The 18,706-nt window shown below is 37.2% G+C and overlaps 1 protein-coding gene and 1 pseudogene across 3 annotated transcripts; one reads left to right on the top strand and one right to left on the bottom strand.

The window, feature by feature from the left end:
- The first annotated feature begins 198 nt into the window (after positions 1-198).
- Positions 199-7,413, top strand: LOC119981085 (annotated as a pseudogene).
- Positions 7,414-9,460: 2,047 nt separating this feature from the next.
- LOC119981019 (potassium transporter 11-like) lies at positions 9,461-16,345 on the bottom strand. 3 transcript variants are annotated; one of them, XM_038823962.1, is made up of 8 exons: positions 15,375-16,319; positions 14,723-14,948; positions 13,396-13,641; positions 12,920-12,970; positions 12,542-12,802; positions 12,241-12,408; positions 11,354-11,608; positions 9,461-10,711 (listed from the first exon to the last, which is right to left on the bottom strand). In XM_038823962.1, the coding sequence occupies exons 1-8, from the start codon at positions 15,501-15,503 to the stop codon at positions 9,666-9,668; spliced, it is 2,382 nt and encodes a 793-aa protein (XP_038679890.1). In that variant the 5' UTR covers positions 15,504-16,319; the 3' UTR covers positions 9,461-9,665. The 3 variants fall into 3 exon arrangements, with proteins under 3 accessions (XP_038679890.1, XP_038679889.1, XP_038679891.1); XM_038823961.1 differs by having other exon boundaries at positions 12,542-12,970; positions 15,375-16,345; XM_038823963.1 differs by lacking the exons at positions 14,723-14,948; positions 15,375-16,319 and adding an exon at positions 13,849-14,552.
- Between the last annotated feature and the right edge of the window lie 2,361 nt (positions 16,346-18,706).

The raw sequence follows: 18,706 nt of genomic DNA, 5'->3' as shown, positions 1-18,706 counted from the left end.
ATTTGAGTTGCAACACTCGTGGTTGAAGGACATATTTTATTTTTGTAAAGTTTATCGTATTGACATTTTTTGATATGCTACTTCGGATTTTTCCATTTGAAGTTGAAAGCTGATGAAAATGACATTCTTACATAGTTGAGGGGCGAAATTAAGAAAAACAAATATTTAGGAGGAAAGTGAAACTGCGAAAGTACGGTATAGTTGAGGGAAAATTTACGGAACTTTCCACGGAGAGAAATAAAGACTTAACAGGGACTGTGAGAGATTTTTTATTCCAAAAAATTATTCTGTACTGAGAATTGTGTCTTTAGAGAGCGAAATCAGCTGACGGAGCTTCGCGGTTTTAAGGTATGTGCATGTATTTCGTTTTCGATCGACGCTCTGATCCTCCAATTTTTCCTTCAACTTTAGATGATTAGTTTGTGATGCTCACGATTTTTATGTTTGTTTTGGTTCTCTGTCAATTGATTTATTGGTTTCGATTGAGGACTGCGTGTTTTGAATGGTTTGATTTTCCCTAATTTAATCTTGGTTTCTATTTGCGGTTTTGTTCTTGGTGGGCTTAAGAATTTACACTTAAAGGTCACATTTTGGAGGTTAATATTGTGTTTATACTTCATAATGCATCGATTTGAGTTGATTACATGCTAGAAGAGGTAAATCTAGTTTCAGTGTTTATGAGTTTTTGCTGATCTCTGTGGTTCTGCGGTATAATCAGCAAGCTTAAAGTGATTAATTCATAAGATTGCCTTCCCTCCATTTCTAGCTGCGTTTAGTTGATCTTAAAATGGAACCTTTTGAAAGTAGTTGCATGGGAGACATGTCAATCCTAATTACAGGTTTAAACTCCTGATAAAAAGATATCTTTGGAATTGGTTTAAGTTTCTTCACACCAGAAAATTTCCAGTTGGTTCTTGGTTCGATTTTCACATCTCATGTTCTTAAATTTAAAGTACAGCATTTTTGGTGATTGCATATTCATAGATTGAATTATAGTTAATGTCGTGCGGTTTGTGGGCGAATTTCATTGTATTGACCGTATTTATAGGGTCGCTTTTAATTGGCCTGCTTCTTAGTGAAAAATATTTGAACTTAAGCTACGATCCTAATCCATTGCTAAGGGTGTGAATATAACTTTTGCTTATTGAATGGGGACCATCAAATCCTGATTTCTCATTTTTGCTTACAGAGTTACAGAATGAATATAATTTTTGGATCTCAGATTTCATCCTTTGAGCTTACAGTTATGAAAAGCTCCTTATAGATTGATCTTGTTTACGCATTTTGTTGCATACTCTAACTAAATCCATTGATTTTTGGTGTCCAAAGAACAAGCCATCTATTTTGTCTGTCAAGGTAAACTTACGTATGATGTAAACAAAAAACTTACGTATGATAAAGACGTCATCAACCCTTTTTGTGGTTGTTCTCCCCCTTCTCTTTTCTAACCCTACATACTCATGAGTGAACATCCTTCTCCTCTAGTTCGAGTTATTGATTTTATATGTAACTTTTTGGGTTTGTTTACTTTTGTGTATTGGATGATTGAAATTTATTTGTTTGTTTTAAAGCATTGTTATTCTAAAGAATAGCTTGAGTTGGAAAAGAGCTATTTTTTAATGGATAACCCAGTGAAATCATTGGTGTAAACTTATTAACCTTTTCAGGTCCCTGGTTTAGAACTAGTGTGTACTGCATGGAGAGAAGATTCTCATCGATTTGTGTTTTTGCCGATGCTGCATTGGTGTAGTTCACAGCACCTTGTTGTGGTGTGTTTGTCCCTGTGAAGTTGAACTAAATGGAGAGGAATATGGGAAAAGGTCCAATTGACCAACAGAAAAGATGTGAACAAGTTCAATATACTAACGTGGACACTGGAAATGGGGTAGTAGGGTCTGGAAATCAGAGGTTTTTTCATGATCCATCAGGGAATATCAATACTAACATCCGACCTCCAGATTATCCAATGTCGGTAAGAGTAGACCTGTGTTGAATTACTCAATTCAGACGGGGGAGGAGTTTGCTCTTGAAATCATGCGGGAAAGGGTGAATCCCAGGCAGCAGGTATTTCCAAATGCTTATGTTGACCCAAATGCCGCACCTGGCTACATGGATCTAAAGAACATACTGGGAAATTTTCATACAGGTTCTGAAAGTGGACCCGATATATCCAAGCTTAATCCTGCAGAAAAAGAACGCATCCAGGAGTTTGAGGAGAAGGGCGCTTCAGTCCCTGATAATAACAGTTATCATGATTCCATACGATCATTACCACGAAGCTCATCGAGGAATGACAGTAATCGAGGACTTCATGGTTATGCTTCTTCTTCTTCTTCTTCGGCTTCTGATTGTTCATCAACAAAGGTGAAGTTTCTCTGCAGTTTTGGTGGTAAAATTTTGCCTCGTCCTAGTGACGGAAAGCTCAGATATGTTGGAGGAGAAACACGCATTATCTGGCTAAGGAAGGATATTTCTTGGCAACATCTTTTGCAGAAAACGTCAGAAATTTACAGTCAAACGCATACAATAAAGTATCAGCTTCGTGGCGAGGATCTTGATGCATTGGTTTCTGTGTCATGTGATGAGGATCTGCAGAACATGATGGAGGAGTGTAATGTACTGGAAGATGGAGGATCACATAAGCCTAGGATGTTCCTATTTTCTAGTAGTGAATTAGAAGATGCTCAGTTTGGTCTGGGAAGTGTGGAGGGGGATTCTGAGTTTCAATATGTAGTTGCTGTTAATGGAATGGACTTAGGTTCAAGAAAAAACTCAATTGCAGCAAGTGTTTCAGGAAACAATTTGGATGAATTACTCAATCTAAATGTTGAGAGGGAGACTGGCCAAGTTGCTAGTGAATTAGCTGGTGCTGGCATCACATCAGCCGCTGTTGATGTGCTTCCAACAACAAACCAATCTTCTCAACAGGTGTTGCCAAGTTCAACTGGTTTATATGAATCTAATTCACACCATCACCTGGGACAGAAGATGCAGCATGGAGAAGCTGGCCAGCATCTGTTATATGCTTTTCACTCTGCAGAGAGCTCCCCCCAGATAGATGGGAATGCTATGACTGCTTCACTTGCTATTCCACTGCAATATGATTATGGTTCTCACCCTACGAACCATGCAGTTCCTGGAGAAAATATATCGTCAATGCCTCTGTACGAGCATCTGACTCAACAAGGAGATATGATTGGAGGGCCAAAGTATGCTGGTTTTCATTTACAGCAATCAAACATATCTAGAAAAGAGTCAAAATTGAGTAGAGATAATTTGGCCCAGAAAATAAATGATGAGGCTGAGAAAATTCAGTCCTTGGAAAAAGAAATTCCTCTGAAGGAGTTAAAAATGAAAAGAGATGGATCTCAACTGAAGATTAATGAAACTGTTACAGTCCGGACATCAGAAGGTGAGAACAGTGCTTCTTCAAATCCAAGTGATGCTTCTGTTCTAAACAATATTTCTAGGGAAGACACATCAGTCTCCAATTTGGGCCCAGACATAGAATTGCCCTTTTTAGGTAACAAAAGCAATAAAAGGCATCAGGAACTTGCACAAAATACAGTGCTCCATGAAGGTTTATATGAAGGGAAGAAAAATAATGATATTGCCCCTTTTTACTCATCTAGTGGTGCATGTGCTCCTGTTTATGGAGGCTCTGATACCGATCCAGTTGGCAGCTATGTTGAACCATCTGTGATCCCTCAAAGGGTTTTTCATTCTGAGCGAATTCCTCGGGAGCAGGCAGAATTGAATCGATTGTCAAAATCTGATGATTCTTTTGGTTCTCAGTTTTTGATAACTCAAGCACATTCAGATTACTCTCAACCGGGCACAGAGTCAGTTGATCAGTTTCATGATGGAAATGTGGCTTCTTGTTCTGAGCAGTCTAAACCAGCTCATGCAAATTTTCAGAATGTTGAAGATGGTTTGGCACAATTCAAAAGGCATAAAGAGTTTGCGGATAATACGAGTAAAACAAATTCCAATGTTTCTGATGTGCTTGAGGCGAACTTACCGAAACCTGAATCAAGATATGTGGTTCCTAATTCTGGAGATGGTCCTGAAATGGCCATAAGCAAAAACACCAACAGCAGTTGCTCTAGCAATGATAAGGAAGTAGCTGGGTTGAATCATCCTACACAAAGTCAAGGAACCCCAAATAAGCAAATGGAGGATGCTGTGTTAAAAAGATCCGAATTTGAATCAAGTGAGATAGCTTCCAGCAAGCACACCGGAAACAACGCCATGGGGCATGCACAGCCTTTGGTGCTGGCAGAGAATCCAATTAGAGCTGTTCCTCAAGGCGAGTCTGCTGTTAATGTTGGAAGTCCAGAACTGGGAGACATACTTATTGATATTAATGATCGATTTCCTCGTGATTTTCTGTCTGATATATTCTCAAAAGCAAAACTGTCCGAAAACCTTTCCGGCATCAGTCCGTTGCATGCCGATGGTACTGGCCTGAGCTTGAACATTGAAAATCACGAACCTAAGCATTGGTCATACTTTAGAAAGTTAGCTCAAGATGATTTTGTTAGAAAAGATGTTTCTCTTATGGACCAGAACCATCTGGGTTTCTCATCTCCAGTTACAAATATTGAAGGACTTGCCATAAACTACAGCTACCCCCCTGTAACGTCTGATGGAGGTGCCTTTTCTCATGTTGACTCGCATGTTGCTTTTGGTGAGAACATTCACCCAGAATCATCTGGTATTTGTAGACTGACCACGATTGATTTCAGTCAATCTCAACCCAAGGGCAGTGAAATTGTTCAATTGGATGGTGTGAATCCTAGAATACCAGGATCAGGATATGAGGTATTTTTGTCTGCCGTTTTCGCGTGTTGTAATTCAATTGAGTTTAACCATATTGCTGCTCATGTTTTCTAATTTCTTCATACCATTGTTAGGATGGGAGGTTGGATATTCAGAATACTACAGCATCTATTACTGATCTTCCTCTTGGAGAATTTGACATTAGTACATTGCAGGTATGGTTCGTACAATTTTCTCTTCTATAGGTGTGCTGTATAAAATAACTTGCAATGAGAACAAGTCATAGCTCAAACTTCAGTGCCTGTTCAACTTCTATCAGCATTCTTCTGTGTCATATGATTTTTTTTCTTTTTCAGAAATATAGTGGTACAAACAGTTTGTTAGTAATTTCTTTGGGTGATATATCAGATTATAAAGAATGAAGATCTGGAAGAGTTGCGGGAGTTAGGTTCTGGCACATTTGGAACTGTTTATCATGGAAAATGGAGGGGCACTGATGTTGCCATAAAGCGAATAAAAAAGAGCTGCTTTACCGGTCGTACATCTGAGCAGGAGAGATTGGTGAGCTTACTTCCTTTGAAATGAGGTTCTTTCAAATTAAGCACATCAAGTGTTTGGATTCACGGTAGGTTGCAGTTGTTATCAAACATATTGACATCATATTCCTAGTCTAAATCAAAATTTAAAACTGGGTTAGCTGGATTCGCAAATAGCCTCAGCTGCCCGATTAGCATCTCAAATATCAATGTTCAAGTTGTCCAGTATTTTCATTAGTTAACCTTTATTTTTGCATAAAGAACTGCTTATTAATCATACAGAAGATCAATATTTTTGCATGTCTCTCATTTCTTTTGAGTAACCTTTGTTGACATTTTCAGACAGTGGAGTTCTGGCGTGAAGCTGAAATTCTTTCTAAGCTTCATCATCCCAATGTGGTAGCTTTCTATGGAGTGGTGCAAGATGGTCCTGGAGAAACTCTAGCTACTGTAACGGAGTTCATGGTGAATGGCTCTCTTAGACACGTCCTTCTAAGCAAGGAGAGGTAAATATTTTTATTCACAGACATCTGGAAGATCTTACATGTGCATTGTTTAAAGCACTTCGTTCAATTATTTTATTTTCTCCTATATTGCTTTATGAATATATAGACATCTTGATCGTCGTAAGCGACTTATAATTGCCATGGATGCGGCTTTTGGAATGGAATATTTGCATTCGAAGAACTTAGTGCATTTTGATTTGAAATGTGACAACTTGCTCGTCAACTTGAAAGATCCTTTGCGTCCTATTTGCAAGGTAATTGCGGTGATATTGTTGCTTTAAGCCTATGATGGAATTGCAAAAAGGTTCATTGTTTTTGTTCTTATTTAATGGGCATGTGATAAGAATTATGCATCAGCCCTAGTTTCTAAGAAGCATTGCTATTCTCTGTTCAGGTGGGCGATTTTGGTTTGTCAAAAATTAAAAGGAACACTTTGGTCACTGGTGGTGTAAGGGGAACTCTTCCATGGATGGCCCCGGAGCTATTGAATGGCAGCAGCAGTAAGGTTTCTGAAAAGGTGAGATAGGGCCAAACATGGGGGTAAAAAGAAACAAAAGGACTGTTGGTTCACTTCTTCATGGTGAATGGATTGGGAGGATATTGTCTTCGAGAGAACTTATCTGTGTGACTTGTTGCTTATTGGCAGGTGGATGTGTTCTCCTTTGGCATTGTTCTGTGGGAGCTTCTCACTGGCGAGGAGCCTTATGCAAATATGCATTATGGAGCAATTATAGGTCCTCATACACACACCCTCTCTCCCCCATACACAATCATCTATCAGAAGTTGCTCTTTATCCCCCCACCACCCACACACACACACACACACACACACTCATCTCTCTGAAGTTGCTCTTTATTTTATTGATGGTCAGTCATTAGGGCTTCTGTCCCACATACTGTTGATTATAAGTGCCGCAGCTTCGTGCAGTTGAGTTGTACTATAGTGCATGCTCTTAGATGAACAAATTAATGGGTCCTTCCCATGTCTTTATGAGGCTCTTCTATCACTAAATTGCTGTAGAATCACACTTTCTGTTTTTAATTTTTTTCCTTTTGTTTTTTTAGTGCTTAATCTGACAGAATATCTGAATTGCATTTTCGGGCTGTCTGATATCTTCTATTGCATGCAGGAGGCATAGTCAATAATACTTTAAGGCCACCTGTACCAAGTCACTATGATTCTGAATGGAAATTGCTAATGGAAGAGTGTTGGGCTCCTGATCCCGTAGCCCGTCCGTCATTTACAGAGATTGCAAGACGCTTACGCACAATGTCTGCTGCATGCCAAACTAAGCCACAGGGCCAGCACCCACCTAACCAGCCACCAAAGTAATGGGTATATATGATTATTTCTTTATTATTCCTCTCCAGACTTGTCACAAATTATGGTGATTGGTTTTTTCTGTGTACTTAAATTAAGGTGGTGTGTATTTTATGGGTTGGGGGGAAAGGGCTCTCAGGGTCAGGGAGAGAGAGAGAGATTCTTGTGTTCTATGCAGCACTTGACAAAGAGAATTGGTCTCTATGTACAGCTATTATTTGTGCAACACTGTTTATAGTAAATAATGTTTACTTTTTGGTTTCCCCCGCGCAAACTTTGTTAATAGCAGCAAGAAAACCCCCACTTCTGGTCTGATAATGGGGCCGAACATTGAAAGTGAGTTGTCTTTACTGTGAGAAAATGGTTGATGGAACCAAATTATGTAGTGTGTGAGATTGGGCATATAGATAGTAATATTACATAACTTTTGTCATCCGATAATTTTGATACAAATTAATTAAACTGTAATTAAGTAATTAATCCAACTGGTAAGATATCTTGGTATTTGGCTCAGCTCATTCAATTTTACAATTGAGTTCTTTCGCTCAATTTCACATAGCTTAACGTAGATAACATGATGACTTTAAAGAGATTAAGAGTGTTAATAATCAAAACAAAAGGTGTGTATTGAAAAATTTAAGTGCATAATCCAGTTTGGAGATAATATTGCTTCAAATAGACTATGTGATATTCAGCAAGTAACTAGGAAATGTAAGTCAAGAAATTATTGATTGATGAATAAATTAGAAAAAAAAAAAAAACATCTTTGAGGGAATTCTAACCTTCTCAAATTTAGAGATCATAGGGTATATGAAATTCAAAAGAATAATAGTATTTATATAATTCACTCCAGAAAGATGAATATGAAGATAGTATCATGTTAAGAGTACTATAAAGAATCGAACGTATCAATCATGTCACAAATACAAGACACTCAAGTGATAGTAAGCTGAGAAATCTTCTTATGAACAGGAAAGTAGATGAAACAGCTGCATAGAACAATAACATATAGAACACTTGTCTAAAACCTGTTAAGTATTGATAAAGGTAAATTTATAGGGTATGATAAGAATTGTAGTAGTGGCAAACATTTGGATTTGTGGGAACAAAGATAAGATTGCATTTGGTTGTCTATATAAATTGGCCATAAGGTAATAGTCTAGAATCCATAGCAAGACATAACCAAAAATCAAAATGGAGAGAGAATTTATTATAGTGTCTAAGAGCATGATTCTGGAGGATGTAGTCGTTAAATGAAACCTGCCTCCACCTAGCTTTATGTACACTACTCTTCGTGACTCAATAACATTGACGTTGGAGATCACAGATGCACATCAAGGGATTAACCATACGGTTCATGAGAAAACCAGACCCGGAGAACAAACTGTCTAATTAATGGAGCAACGAGCCTCTTGTACGATGATAGATAAACTATGGATAGTGTACAATTGTGAAATTCACGACTACAATTGGGATAAGTATATGTATTATTATGATGGATTAGACAGGGTCAGTCTGCAATTGGAAGAAGCTTATACTAAGATTCGAAATTTACAGTGACAAATGGAGATCAAAAAACAAACAAATCGCAGTTACCTTGACAAGAATGGATTACTTACCTATCAACTCCATAAAATACAAAGAAAATATAAGGACCTAAAAAGGAATGTCACCAGAACAAGTACTGGATCAAGCAAAACATGACATGTGTAATAATTTACAAGCTTCATGGGTTAATATTGGATGTGAATATATTATATATTGTGTAATATTGTTAATATGTATAATAAGTTTAGAAGTATGACATGTGTAATAGTTGTATATAGAAATAAGAAGGATGTTTTGTATACACTAAGTTTACTTTAATTTTGAAGTTGATCTTTAAAGTTTAAGTAAACCTCTTATTAAGTGTATCTCAAATAATTAGAAGGGAATACTCTTTGGTATTTAAAAATAATATCCAATCCTAATTAAAATCACAAGAGAAATAATGAAATAAATAGTAATCACAAACTTGAACCTTTGATTTAGCTTTATAAAAATAAGTAAAATAATAGGCAACTCACTAAATTTGCAAGTCAGTTCCTTTGTTTTTCTCTATCCTTTTTCAAGTGCGAGAGATTTCTGGAGTCACATTAGTTGAACCACAGACATCGATACTTGATTGTTGTTTCATCACCGACAAAACTCAAAGATAAAAATCTACACAATTTGATAACGCATGTGTTTTCCATCTCGCTGAACTTCATCTGTGCTGAACACCTGTTCAACTTAAAGGACGGGTAACATCTTTTAAGTGTTACTAAGTCAAACTATCAAGCAAACACAAAAACTAAAACTGTTAATAGAAATCGAGCCCATATTTAAGCTTAATACATAAAACAACATAAAACCGAGGAATCTTCCTCACCAGAACAAATCATAAAACAGACATTTTCTCACCAACAAATACTCCTCCAAAACTAATGAGAAAAATGTCAAAAAGAAAGTCACCCGCGCTTTGCGCGGGTGGAGAGCTAGTTATACATAGAATATCTGTCCAACATTCAAAAGACTCTCATGAGGAACATTGAAGATCACACTATTCTCCCTACATATCTTCCGAAGAAATGCATATATATAATCAACTGCGATCTTCTTGTAGAATCTGGAATCCCTCCTTGCCCTAATCACTGTATTTCCGAGTATGTGCACCACCCCAGCATCTCTACAATGAATTAAAAATTCTGTTTCATCCACCTCTGTCTGGCTGCTTGCATGACCAGATGACCTGACGGTCAAATCCACGTTCGTCGGAGACTTGATGGGTACGATTGAGTCCACAGTTGAGATTGTGAGATCGATGCCGGAAGAAGTTGTGTTTCCATTATTATAACTCAAAAGGCAATCTCTTGACTGCTCTGTTTGCTGCCCATATAAACTACAATCATCCGAGTCTGAGCAACCTTCCATCATATGCTCAAGCCGCAGAAACAGGAATAGGTTATCAAAGAGCTTCTTTTCAAAATCGTCGTCTTTCTTATGCAGGTCTTTATAGCCATACCTTGCAACGCATCTGAACATGTGGAAGTTCTTGGGTCCAATACGCTTCACAAGGAACCTCTCTTCTTCTGGAACTGTGTATACGGGAAGGTACTTCACACAGACAAAAACAACTACAGAATGGATGGCAGGCAGATTTGTTATGAAGTGAGAAAAGATGTGTGGCACCCCACTAGCCAGTTCGGTGTATACAAGTCCGACGCCTGGAACCCGGACCAGTCCTAAACTCGGACCAAGTCCAAGAATCCATGCCATGGAAACCTTGCTGTGCATCTCAAATTCATACCTTTTTACGGTACCATAATGCCAAACATACATGATGAGAAGAAAAGCCGCTGCAATTACAAGAGGAACCCACCCACCTTGATTAACCTTAAAGAGTACAGCAGAGAAGTAAGTACACTCCACGATCAGTGACAAGCCAGTAAAGAGCAGCACAAGAAACCAATGGCAGCGCCAGACCAATAACATGATTAGAGTCATAATCAGTGTGGTATTCAGCATGACTATTACGACTGCTGTCCCTGTTGTGGCAACATTGTTAAAGCAGTTAAAGTGCATCCTTTCAGTAGCAAAACTTTAAATACTACTACTAATGCATGAGCTGGCAGGAAATGGGATAGTTTTGTCAAGTCTGTTATCATTGCACTGCTTTGCTGGAAAAGCAGTTCACAAGGCTCATGGTGGGCCAGTTTTTCAAACATTGGCTCTGGCCAAAAAAATTAGTTGAGTAGAAATGAACAAAAGTAAATTAGAAGAAAAGATGGCATTTCCATTTTTGTATTCTTTACCTTTCAATCCATACATACTTTCAGTAACTACTTGGCAACAACTTGAACTAAAATCAAATCACAATACACTGCCACCCTATCCTTCAACCACTTGAGCCAATTTTAGAGAGGAGCAAATTCAATTTGGCCCTTTTTATCGGCCAAAAAATAAGGTATTATTCTTCTTGCAACCAACAAATGCATGATAGCCGATATGTAAATGTATGCATGCAGAAACAAATCTTTCATAACCTGAATATGTGTGGCATAAGATCTAGACATTCCTCACACATAAATAAGTAGGCATAGGTGCTGTTAACTTATTCAGACTCCTGGAAATATCTGAAAGAATACAACAAAAAGGATAAGAAACTTCATGGCAGTCAATATACTCACCATAAGCATTTCCAATTTGGCTTTGATTCTTGAATCCAGCAGTCACAGCAATGCAAAGCACCATAAGGATCCAATTAATATCTGGAATATACACCTGGCCAAGGAACTTCTTTGAGGTATGAACAACTTTGACTCTCGGGAAACAACCATGTGCTAGAGCTTGCTTGATTATTGAAAATGTTGCAGTTATGGTCGCCTGACTTGCTACTATAGCAGCTGCAGTTGCAACAATAAACATTGGCCAATATATGCCATCTGCAAAACAACGCACAACAGCCACCAATCAGACATCCTCGCTGCACAAAAATGGGGTTTTTGTACCACCTTTTAAAAAACTGAACTACTTTGAAGCTAAGATTCCATTATCAGTCCTTTAGGAGCTCTAAGTTTTTGGTAAGTTAACGAATGGATGAACTACATCAGCACATTTACCTGTTTACTACCTTAACTGTTACTCCTGGCAAATAATATCCCAAAAACATCAAGGATGGGCCACAGTCCAAGCAAAAAGGAAGCAATGAACGTGGAGTCGTGGACCAGGTTAAAACTTATGGTATAGTTTGCTATACTCTGACAAATACTAGATTTTCACACTTATTTTCCCGGATGACAAAAATACAGGCACATCCAAGTGGAAGGAGGCCACACTTTCACCCTCCATTACACTGTTATAGAAAGTGGTGAGGCTACCGGGTCTTAAGTTACCTGCCAAATTCAATTACTAATTTTAAGAATCCCAAATATTTGGAGTATGAAGATGGAACAACACCATTCAGGAAAAAGTTAAGTAGCAAGGAACTTAGAAAGCGATAGTATTTTCTAGAATGCCCCACTAAAAGTATGTTCAGACACAATGATTCTTAGGAAATAGCAAAGATCAAACAAACCTGGTATAGAACGATAAAATGCATCGATAACATGTTCCTTGTTATTTACAAGGTACGCAGCTTGTCCACAATAGGCTAAGAGAAGGCAAGGAAATACAATTACTGTGAAAGCAAGCTGTACAGCTGAAAGTGGAAAATGGGCTAGATCAGCAAACAGTGCCTCTGTCCCTGTAATATTTTCGAGTAGTCATCAGAACATCATTGGAAAATGGTTCATAACCATGTTATCTCGACTAAATTTCATAAACAGTATTTTCCTGAACAAGACATTATTTGAATATTAGCAACATTGTTAGTTTACCTGTTATACTCAGCATAATACCACCAAGAGAGGTCCAACCATCTTTTCCTCCCCTTTGAAAATACCGATAAATATAAACAGGCGAGAATGCCTTCAAAACACGTTTATCATGCTTCCATATGTTGAACAATCCAACACCTCCAATCATAAGAAACCAAAGAAGCACAATAGGAGCAAAGAGCCAGCCAACCTTATCCGTTCCATAGTGTTGCATGCTGAACAATCCTACTAATATCATGACAGCAACAATCACTACTACACCTGTACCACAAGCAACGGGAGTAACTATTAAAGATTTAGAATTTATAAACAGCAGAGGATTTGACAGAAGAACAGTAGAGATTGAAAGACAAACTACTCTCAAAAGTAAGGACATACTGTTACTCATATTTGGATGGTCCACCTTAATCCCACCAGTAGCTGACAGAACTGGAAATGATAGTGATGTTAATAATTTTCAAGGGAGTTGGCACACAAAAAATATAGTACTCGCTTTTGGAATATCTAAAATATAATTTAAGTTATAATCACAGAAAATTTTCCTGCAAGACTGAAAATGTAATTTGCAAGCAAATGATTAAAATTGAGCATAAGAAATGCAGGAAGAAAATGTGGTTATAGATTAGAACATAGGACTACAATATTTTGTGCAACGAAGATATATACGAGCTTCAGAAATATGGAAATTCACGCATATAGAATAAAGGACGAAACCGTGGCCCAATGGTATGGTTGTCTCACACCAACTTAGAGTTCATGGGTTCAAATACTGAAAACAACACCTTTGTGCATGGGAGTTGTTTATCCTTCCATGAAGATAGATGAAAAGGCTCCAAGGTTTAAATATGGCGTACCTGATATAGCTGGGGTAAGAATCCCATCCCCTATCACATTGCAGGTACCCACAAGGACAAGAATGAGAAGTGCATTCTTTCTGGATGCACGGCTCTCCAACCATCTCTTTGTTTTTGCAGCAAATGATTGCTCATGGAAAGTAGAACGACTATACGTTGTTAGTTCCTCATCAGTCCGGTGTTGGTTCGGAATAGTTTTTATTTTTGCATGTCGACAAAGCAATGAATAAAGAGCAAATGTTCCACCTGCATTAGAACAAGGGTTCGGCTCAAAGGGAAATAAAAATATGTGCAGTTTCAAGATTTTTCGCTAGGTGCTTACAATACTAGGGAAACCAAGCAGAATTATGAATAGAAGGTAACAAATACAAGATGTCACATTTAATCTAAGAAATCCAAAAAAATAAAAAAAAAGGGGGGGGGGTGAAATATTGGCAGATAAGAGGCTAGTACCTGTTCGCAAGCCAGGTAAAACATCATTTTTGCTATTTTTTGGCACTAATGTTGGCATCAGTATGTTCTGCGCCCGGAAAAAAGAGAGTATCCACTCTTCTTCTAAATTGTGAATTTAGCCTTTAATGCCTCTTACATGTAATGATTAGAAAACTTTCTACTGCACCACAAGAGGAAATTTTCATTTTTCCCCTCAATATTTAATCAGATGCCAACTAGGATTCAATTCCAACCATGTTAACCACTTAGCTATACAAAAAGAGCAATATGGCCTGTTGCTTCACATCGTGTGGCACACTTAAATGGCAACATACATTTTAACAAACCATTAACTAATTGGTAAATAAGAGGACAGGGTTCTTGGCCCTCATTTAAGTAATTATAAGCCAAACCCTCTTTACATGGCTTCCAGAATTCGGAGGCTTCACCACAAAAGGAAATTTGTTTTGTACCTATAGTTATGGAAAAATTGGTGAACTTTGGTCCCATAATATATCAGTTACTTGAAATATGCATTAAGTGTGTCTTACAATAACAAGAGAGTGAAAGAACAATAAAATGATAGCCAAACTTTTGCTTTCAGTTCCCTTCAAAGGAACAAGAAACGACATCAATATGAAGTACTTCTTTAACAAATAGCATCGCATGGAAGATGAAAGAGAAGGAAAGAATTTGTAATCCATATTTTAATATATTTGAGAAGCATCAATATAGCACCCACTGCCTCTACTTATCAAAAAAGCCATAATTTCTAAAAGTATAATTCATACGACTGAATGTACACAACAGCCGTTCCAATGGAAGCATATGGTAGAATTCCAAATCCAACTTAGATTTCCATGATACCAGATTTCTTAAAGCAAGACTAGATTACCTTGACCATTGTCGTTTGCTCTGCAAACAATGAATATGTACTTGAGGAGTGGGATAAGAGTAAGAGAGTATATTATCAATGAAAGAGCCCCAATAACTTCTTCTGGATCTCCGATTCCATGAGGAAATGTATTGTAGAAAACATACAATGGAGAAGTTCCCAAGTCTCCATAAACTACTCCAAGACTCTGGAATGCAAGCCGCAGAAGCAATAAGGAGGAGAACTTCTGAAGAAAGCGAGAGTTGAGATGACATTAGCAAGAAAACAAATGGAGATACCATAACTATAATATCCTCCTAAGTGTGTACTTAGTAAAGGTCATGCTCGGTGTATATCAAGACCATGCATCTCCCCATCAGTATCACTCAGATAGAATACCTCTTCTACAATCGATTGTAACTGTTAGCGGCCTAAATTCAGTGTCAAATAGTCATCAATCTACAGATTCATACTCGGGCATCATAATTATAAGCAAAACAGAACGAATAGGACATAGCATAATCAAGAAATTCATAGCCCAGTCAATCGGAATTTTAAGTTGTAGGTCAATACGATAGTAAAGGAAGATGTTGCTGTGCTACTTCGAAAGGAACAACCGTATTCACTCACTAATAAAGAAAATAACAGAAACAAAAATAAAAAAAGAAGGTACCTTTTCTCTGTACATATTCCTGAGCCTGCCAGCCTCCTCATCCATGGGCTGATCAAGCTTCTGATCCAAAACCCACATACTGCCTTTGTTGTTCTCATTGTCATCATCAATTTCTACTGTTGCAGCCATCAGAAACTCAATTCCTATTGTATTTTTCAGCTTCAACAAACTGTATCTCGATATCCCCTTGTCTAGATATAAACCCCGCAAAAAATTAAACACAAGTCTAAATCTAGAACCAAAATTTCAAATCAAATAGAAAGAAAGTCAAATCTAATCATGCAAAGCGATTGAAGACAGAATTTTGTCAAATCCAATCTCCAAACCAATAGCCAATAACTGAATTCAAACCTCACTTTCTATCTACCCAAATCAAGCAAGGAATCGACAGCCACGCTAAAGGAACCAAAACTACCAGAGGCTCTGAGAGTCGAGCAAAACTAAAAGAAGTATTGATACAGACTTCATTTAAACCCCCATAAGCTATCCGAACAAATAACCCAAAGAAGAAAATTGAAGATAGAGCAACTGAAGTGCTGAAACACAGCTCAGATGCAAACACTGATTAAAAAGAAGACAATAATTTTCACATGCATCACTCTCCCTTATGAAACCCAAGTGGGGTCAGCTCAATCTCTAGCCACACGACAAACAGAAGCAAACGATTATAATCCAAAGTTGGGTTTTTTTTAGCAGCATACAAGAGAGTAAACCCACAAAATGGTTAAGGGGGAGTAACAAAACACTCAAAATGTTTTGTCAGAAAACCCTTTTTAGGCTTCTTCTACCAATCCCAATTACGGGGAGAGGAAAGAATCTGAGTTTTCTCCGGGGAAGAACAAACGGACAAAAGATGCTGACGAGAGAGAGAGAGAGAGAGATACGTCTTCAGACTCTTCACTATAAAGTCGGCTACAACAGAAGGAATTGAATACTCTATACAACATTTGACGTAATTACTTCAAAACAAGAATCAACCTTTTTTTTGGTGTGTACGGCGTTGAGTGATTTTTGTTTACAAGGAGGAAAGATAAGACTCTCCCAGTTGAAGGTTTCATGCCAACTCGATGGGTGGTGGGCGGTTAACGTTGAAGTGATTTGATTATATGAATTTTTCTTTGTTTGCATGATGGGTTAAGATAATATCATTTATATAACACAGTGTCATTGGTTTTAACGAGTTCTGAATTGTCTGGATTAATTAATACTAAAATGTGAAGGTGATGAGTATAATTAAGATCCTCAACTACAATCCTTAAAATGAGAGAGAGCGATATTATCATATTCAAGAATATTCTGGAAATTTTAATTTAAATTATTGATTTCAAATATAGAAATACTAGACATCACTATCTCACAGGCACGAATATTCAATTATTTTGGGCATATTGATTTAAGACTAGACAATAAGAAGTTGTATCAAGATAAGAAAATTATGACCATACATTATTATGAGTAATTGACTTAATTTTCTTTTTCTTTTATGACATGGGAAACAAATTTATTTTTTTTTGAAAAGATCATAGAACATATTGTATTAAGTTACCCAATAAATTAAGTAATTGAGACCCGTACACACTCGGGATCATCGTAAAGATGGAAACAATAATTGAGTAAATTTGAATTGTTGGTATTTTTTTAAAAAAATCTCATCTTAGAATACGGTAAATAAAATTGCTGTAAATCCAATTTTTTTGTTGGGAATAAGTCATTATGCAAATAAAATATATATTTAGAAATATGTCTTTTTAAGTAATAATACTCAACCAGCTTAGTTATCATCGAGTGATGATTAATTTGCTTTTGTGGGGGGTCACGGTTGATTAGTTTAGCCTACTCATGTTATTTACTATCTAATTATTTGATTTATAAAGTAATTTTTAAAAACTTTTTAGCTATCTATAATTCTATATATCTAGGAGCTAGAGAGAAGTTCCAACATATATATATATATATATATATAAGGTTGTTGAGTGCTGAATGGGAAATTCACAAATTTCTAACAACAATATAATTGCCATGAGGATGAATTTACATTAGTATATAGGGAAACAAGCCATAAAAGTCAAGCTGAATCAGTAATCACAATTCGCAATAAAAATTTCCTTACAAATAATGTAGAAAGAATATTCTTGTGAGTATCTGGTATTCTGGTATTCTGGTATCATATTGACTTGCTTTTTTTTTATAAGAACCATATCGACTTGTTACAAAAATGCATGTATCATTTAATAATGACAAGTGTAGATGTGGCAAGTGGTCACATTATAGATTATGTAATATAGAGAAAAATTAATTAATTAGATATACTGAATGAATTAGTTAAGCTAGCAATTGATGACAAACTTATTTGTTTAGATTGGAAGAATGAATGGTTAAGGTTCACAACAAGAAGATATAAATTTGAGGGCTCAATTATTGTGAGTTGGGTTTGGTGGAGATGGAGAGAAAGTGGTGCAGTGGTCCACCATCAGGAGTTCTTGTCTGGTCGCAAAGCTTAGGTAAGAGTATATGGCTAGTAGGACCCTGAAGAGGAGATATGTACTTGACATTTTGGCATATACTCCCCGAGGCCTGAGCCACCCCCACCACCACCATAATTTTGATATCTTCATAAGATGTAGATGTAGATGTAGTTACCAATATCTACAGCTACTACAGGAAATGAATCTACCAAGTAACATCTACGCGTGCGTTAGATCTTTAGAAGCAATTAATTAATAATCATCAATTAATGAAATCAATCAATTAGTCTCAATAATCCTACTTGGGAGGATTTGGCCGCAATCCTGAGCTTCACTTGGGGACAAGGGTTCTCCTCGAGGGGAGGAACGATGAGGATCAAAGGGGGAGGAGGATTTTGAAGAATAGAGGTCGATCAATAGACAACTTCACAGCCAGAATTAAGGGACTCGCCACAACAAATTATTATAGCTGTGCTTGATGATGCTCAAGCCTAAACACAGCATTTTAAACCATATTAAACTGTTACCACCCCCTCAACTATGTTGTCAACCATAAACTCGTCCCAAGACGGCGCCAGCCGGGTTCGAGTCTTATGTAAGTTAAAAATATCCCCCTCTCAGCCCAGTCATGGGACTTTATCCATAAAAGAAACAGGTATATAATAAATGAAATTAATAAGAAAAATTGGTAACAAAAACAGAGCCATTTCAAACTCACTCAGATACATGGAACCAACATAGGCAAAGACCAAGCATGGGTTTAGGAAGAAATAGAATCTAAAGTTTAGGGTTCAGCCCAGGCATGGGTTTATAGAACACTAGCGACCCACGATAATGAATGGTTCTAAGTGTTGAAGACACAATATC

This window comes from Tripterygium wilfordii, chromosome 16 (genome assembly GCF_013401445.1).
Source record: "Tripterygium wilfordii isolate XIE 37 chromosome 16, ASM1340144v1, whole genome shotgun sequence".
Lineage (NCBI taxonomy): Eukaryota > Viridiplantae > Streptophyta > Magnoliopsida > Celastrales > Celastraceae > Tripterygium > Tripterygium wilfordii.
The sequence above is the reverse complement of the archived record's forward strand: the minus strand, read 5'-3'. Positions and strand labels throughout refer to the sequence as shown.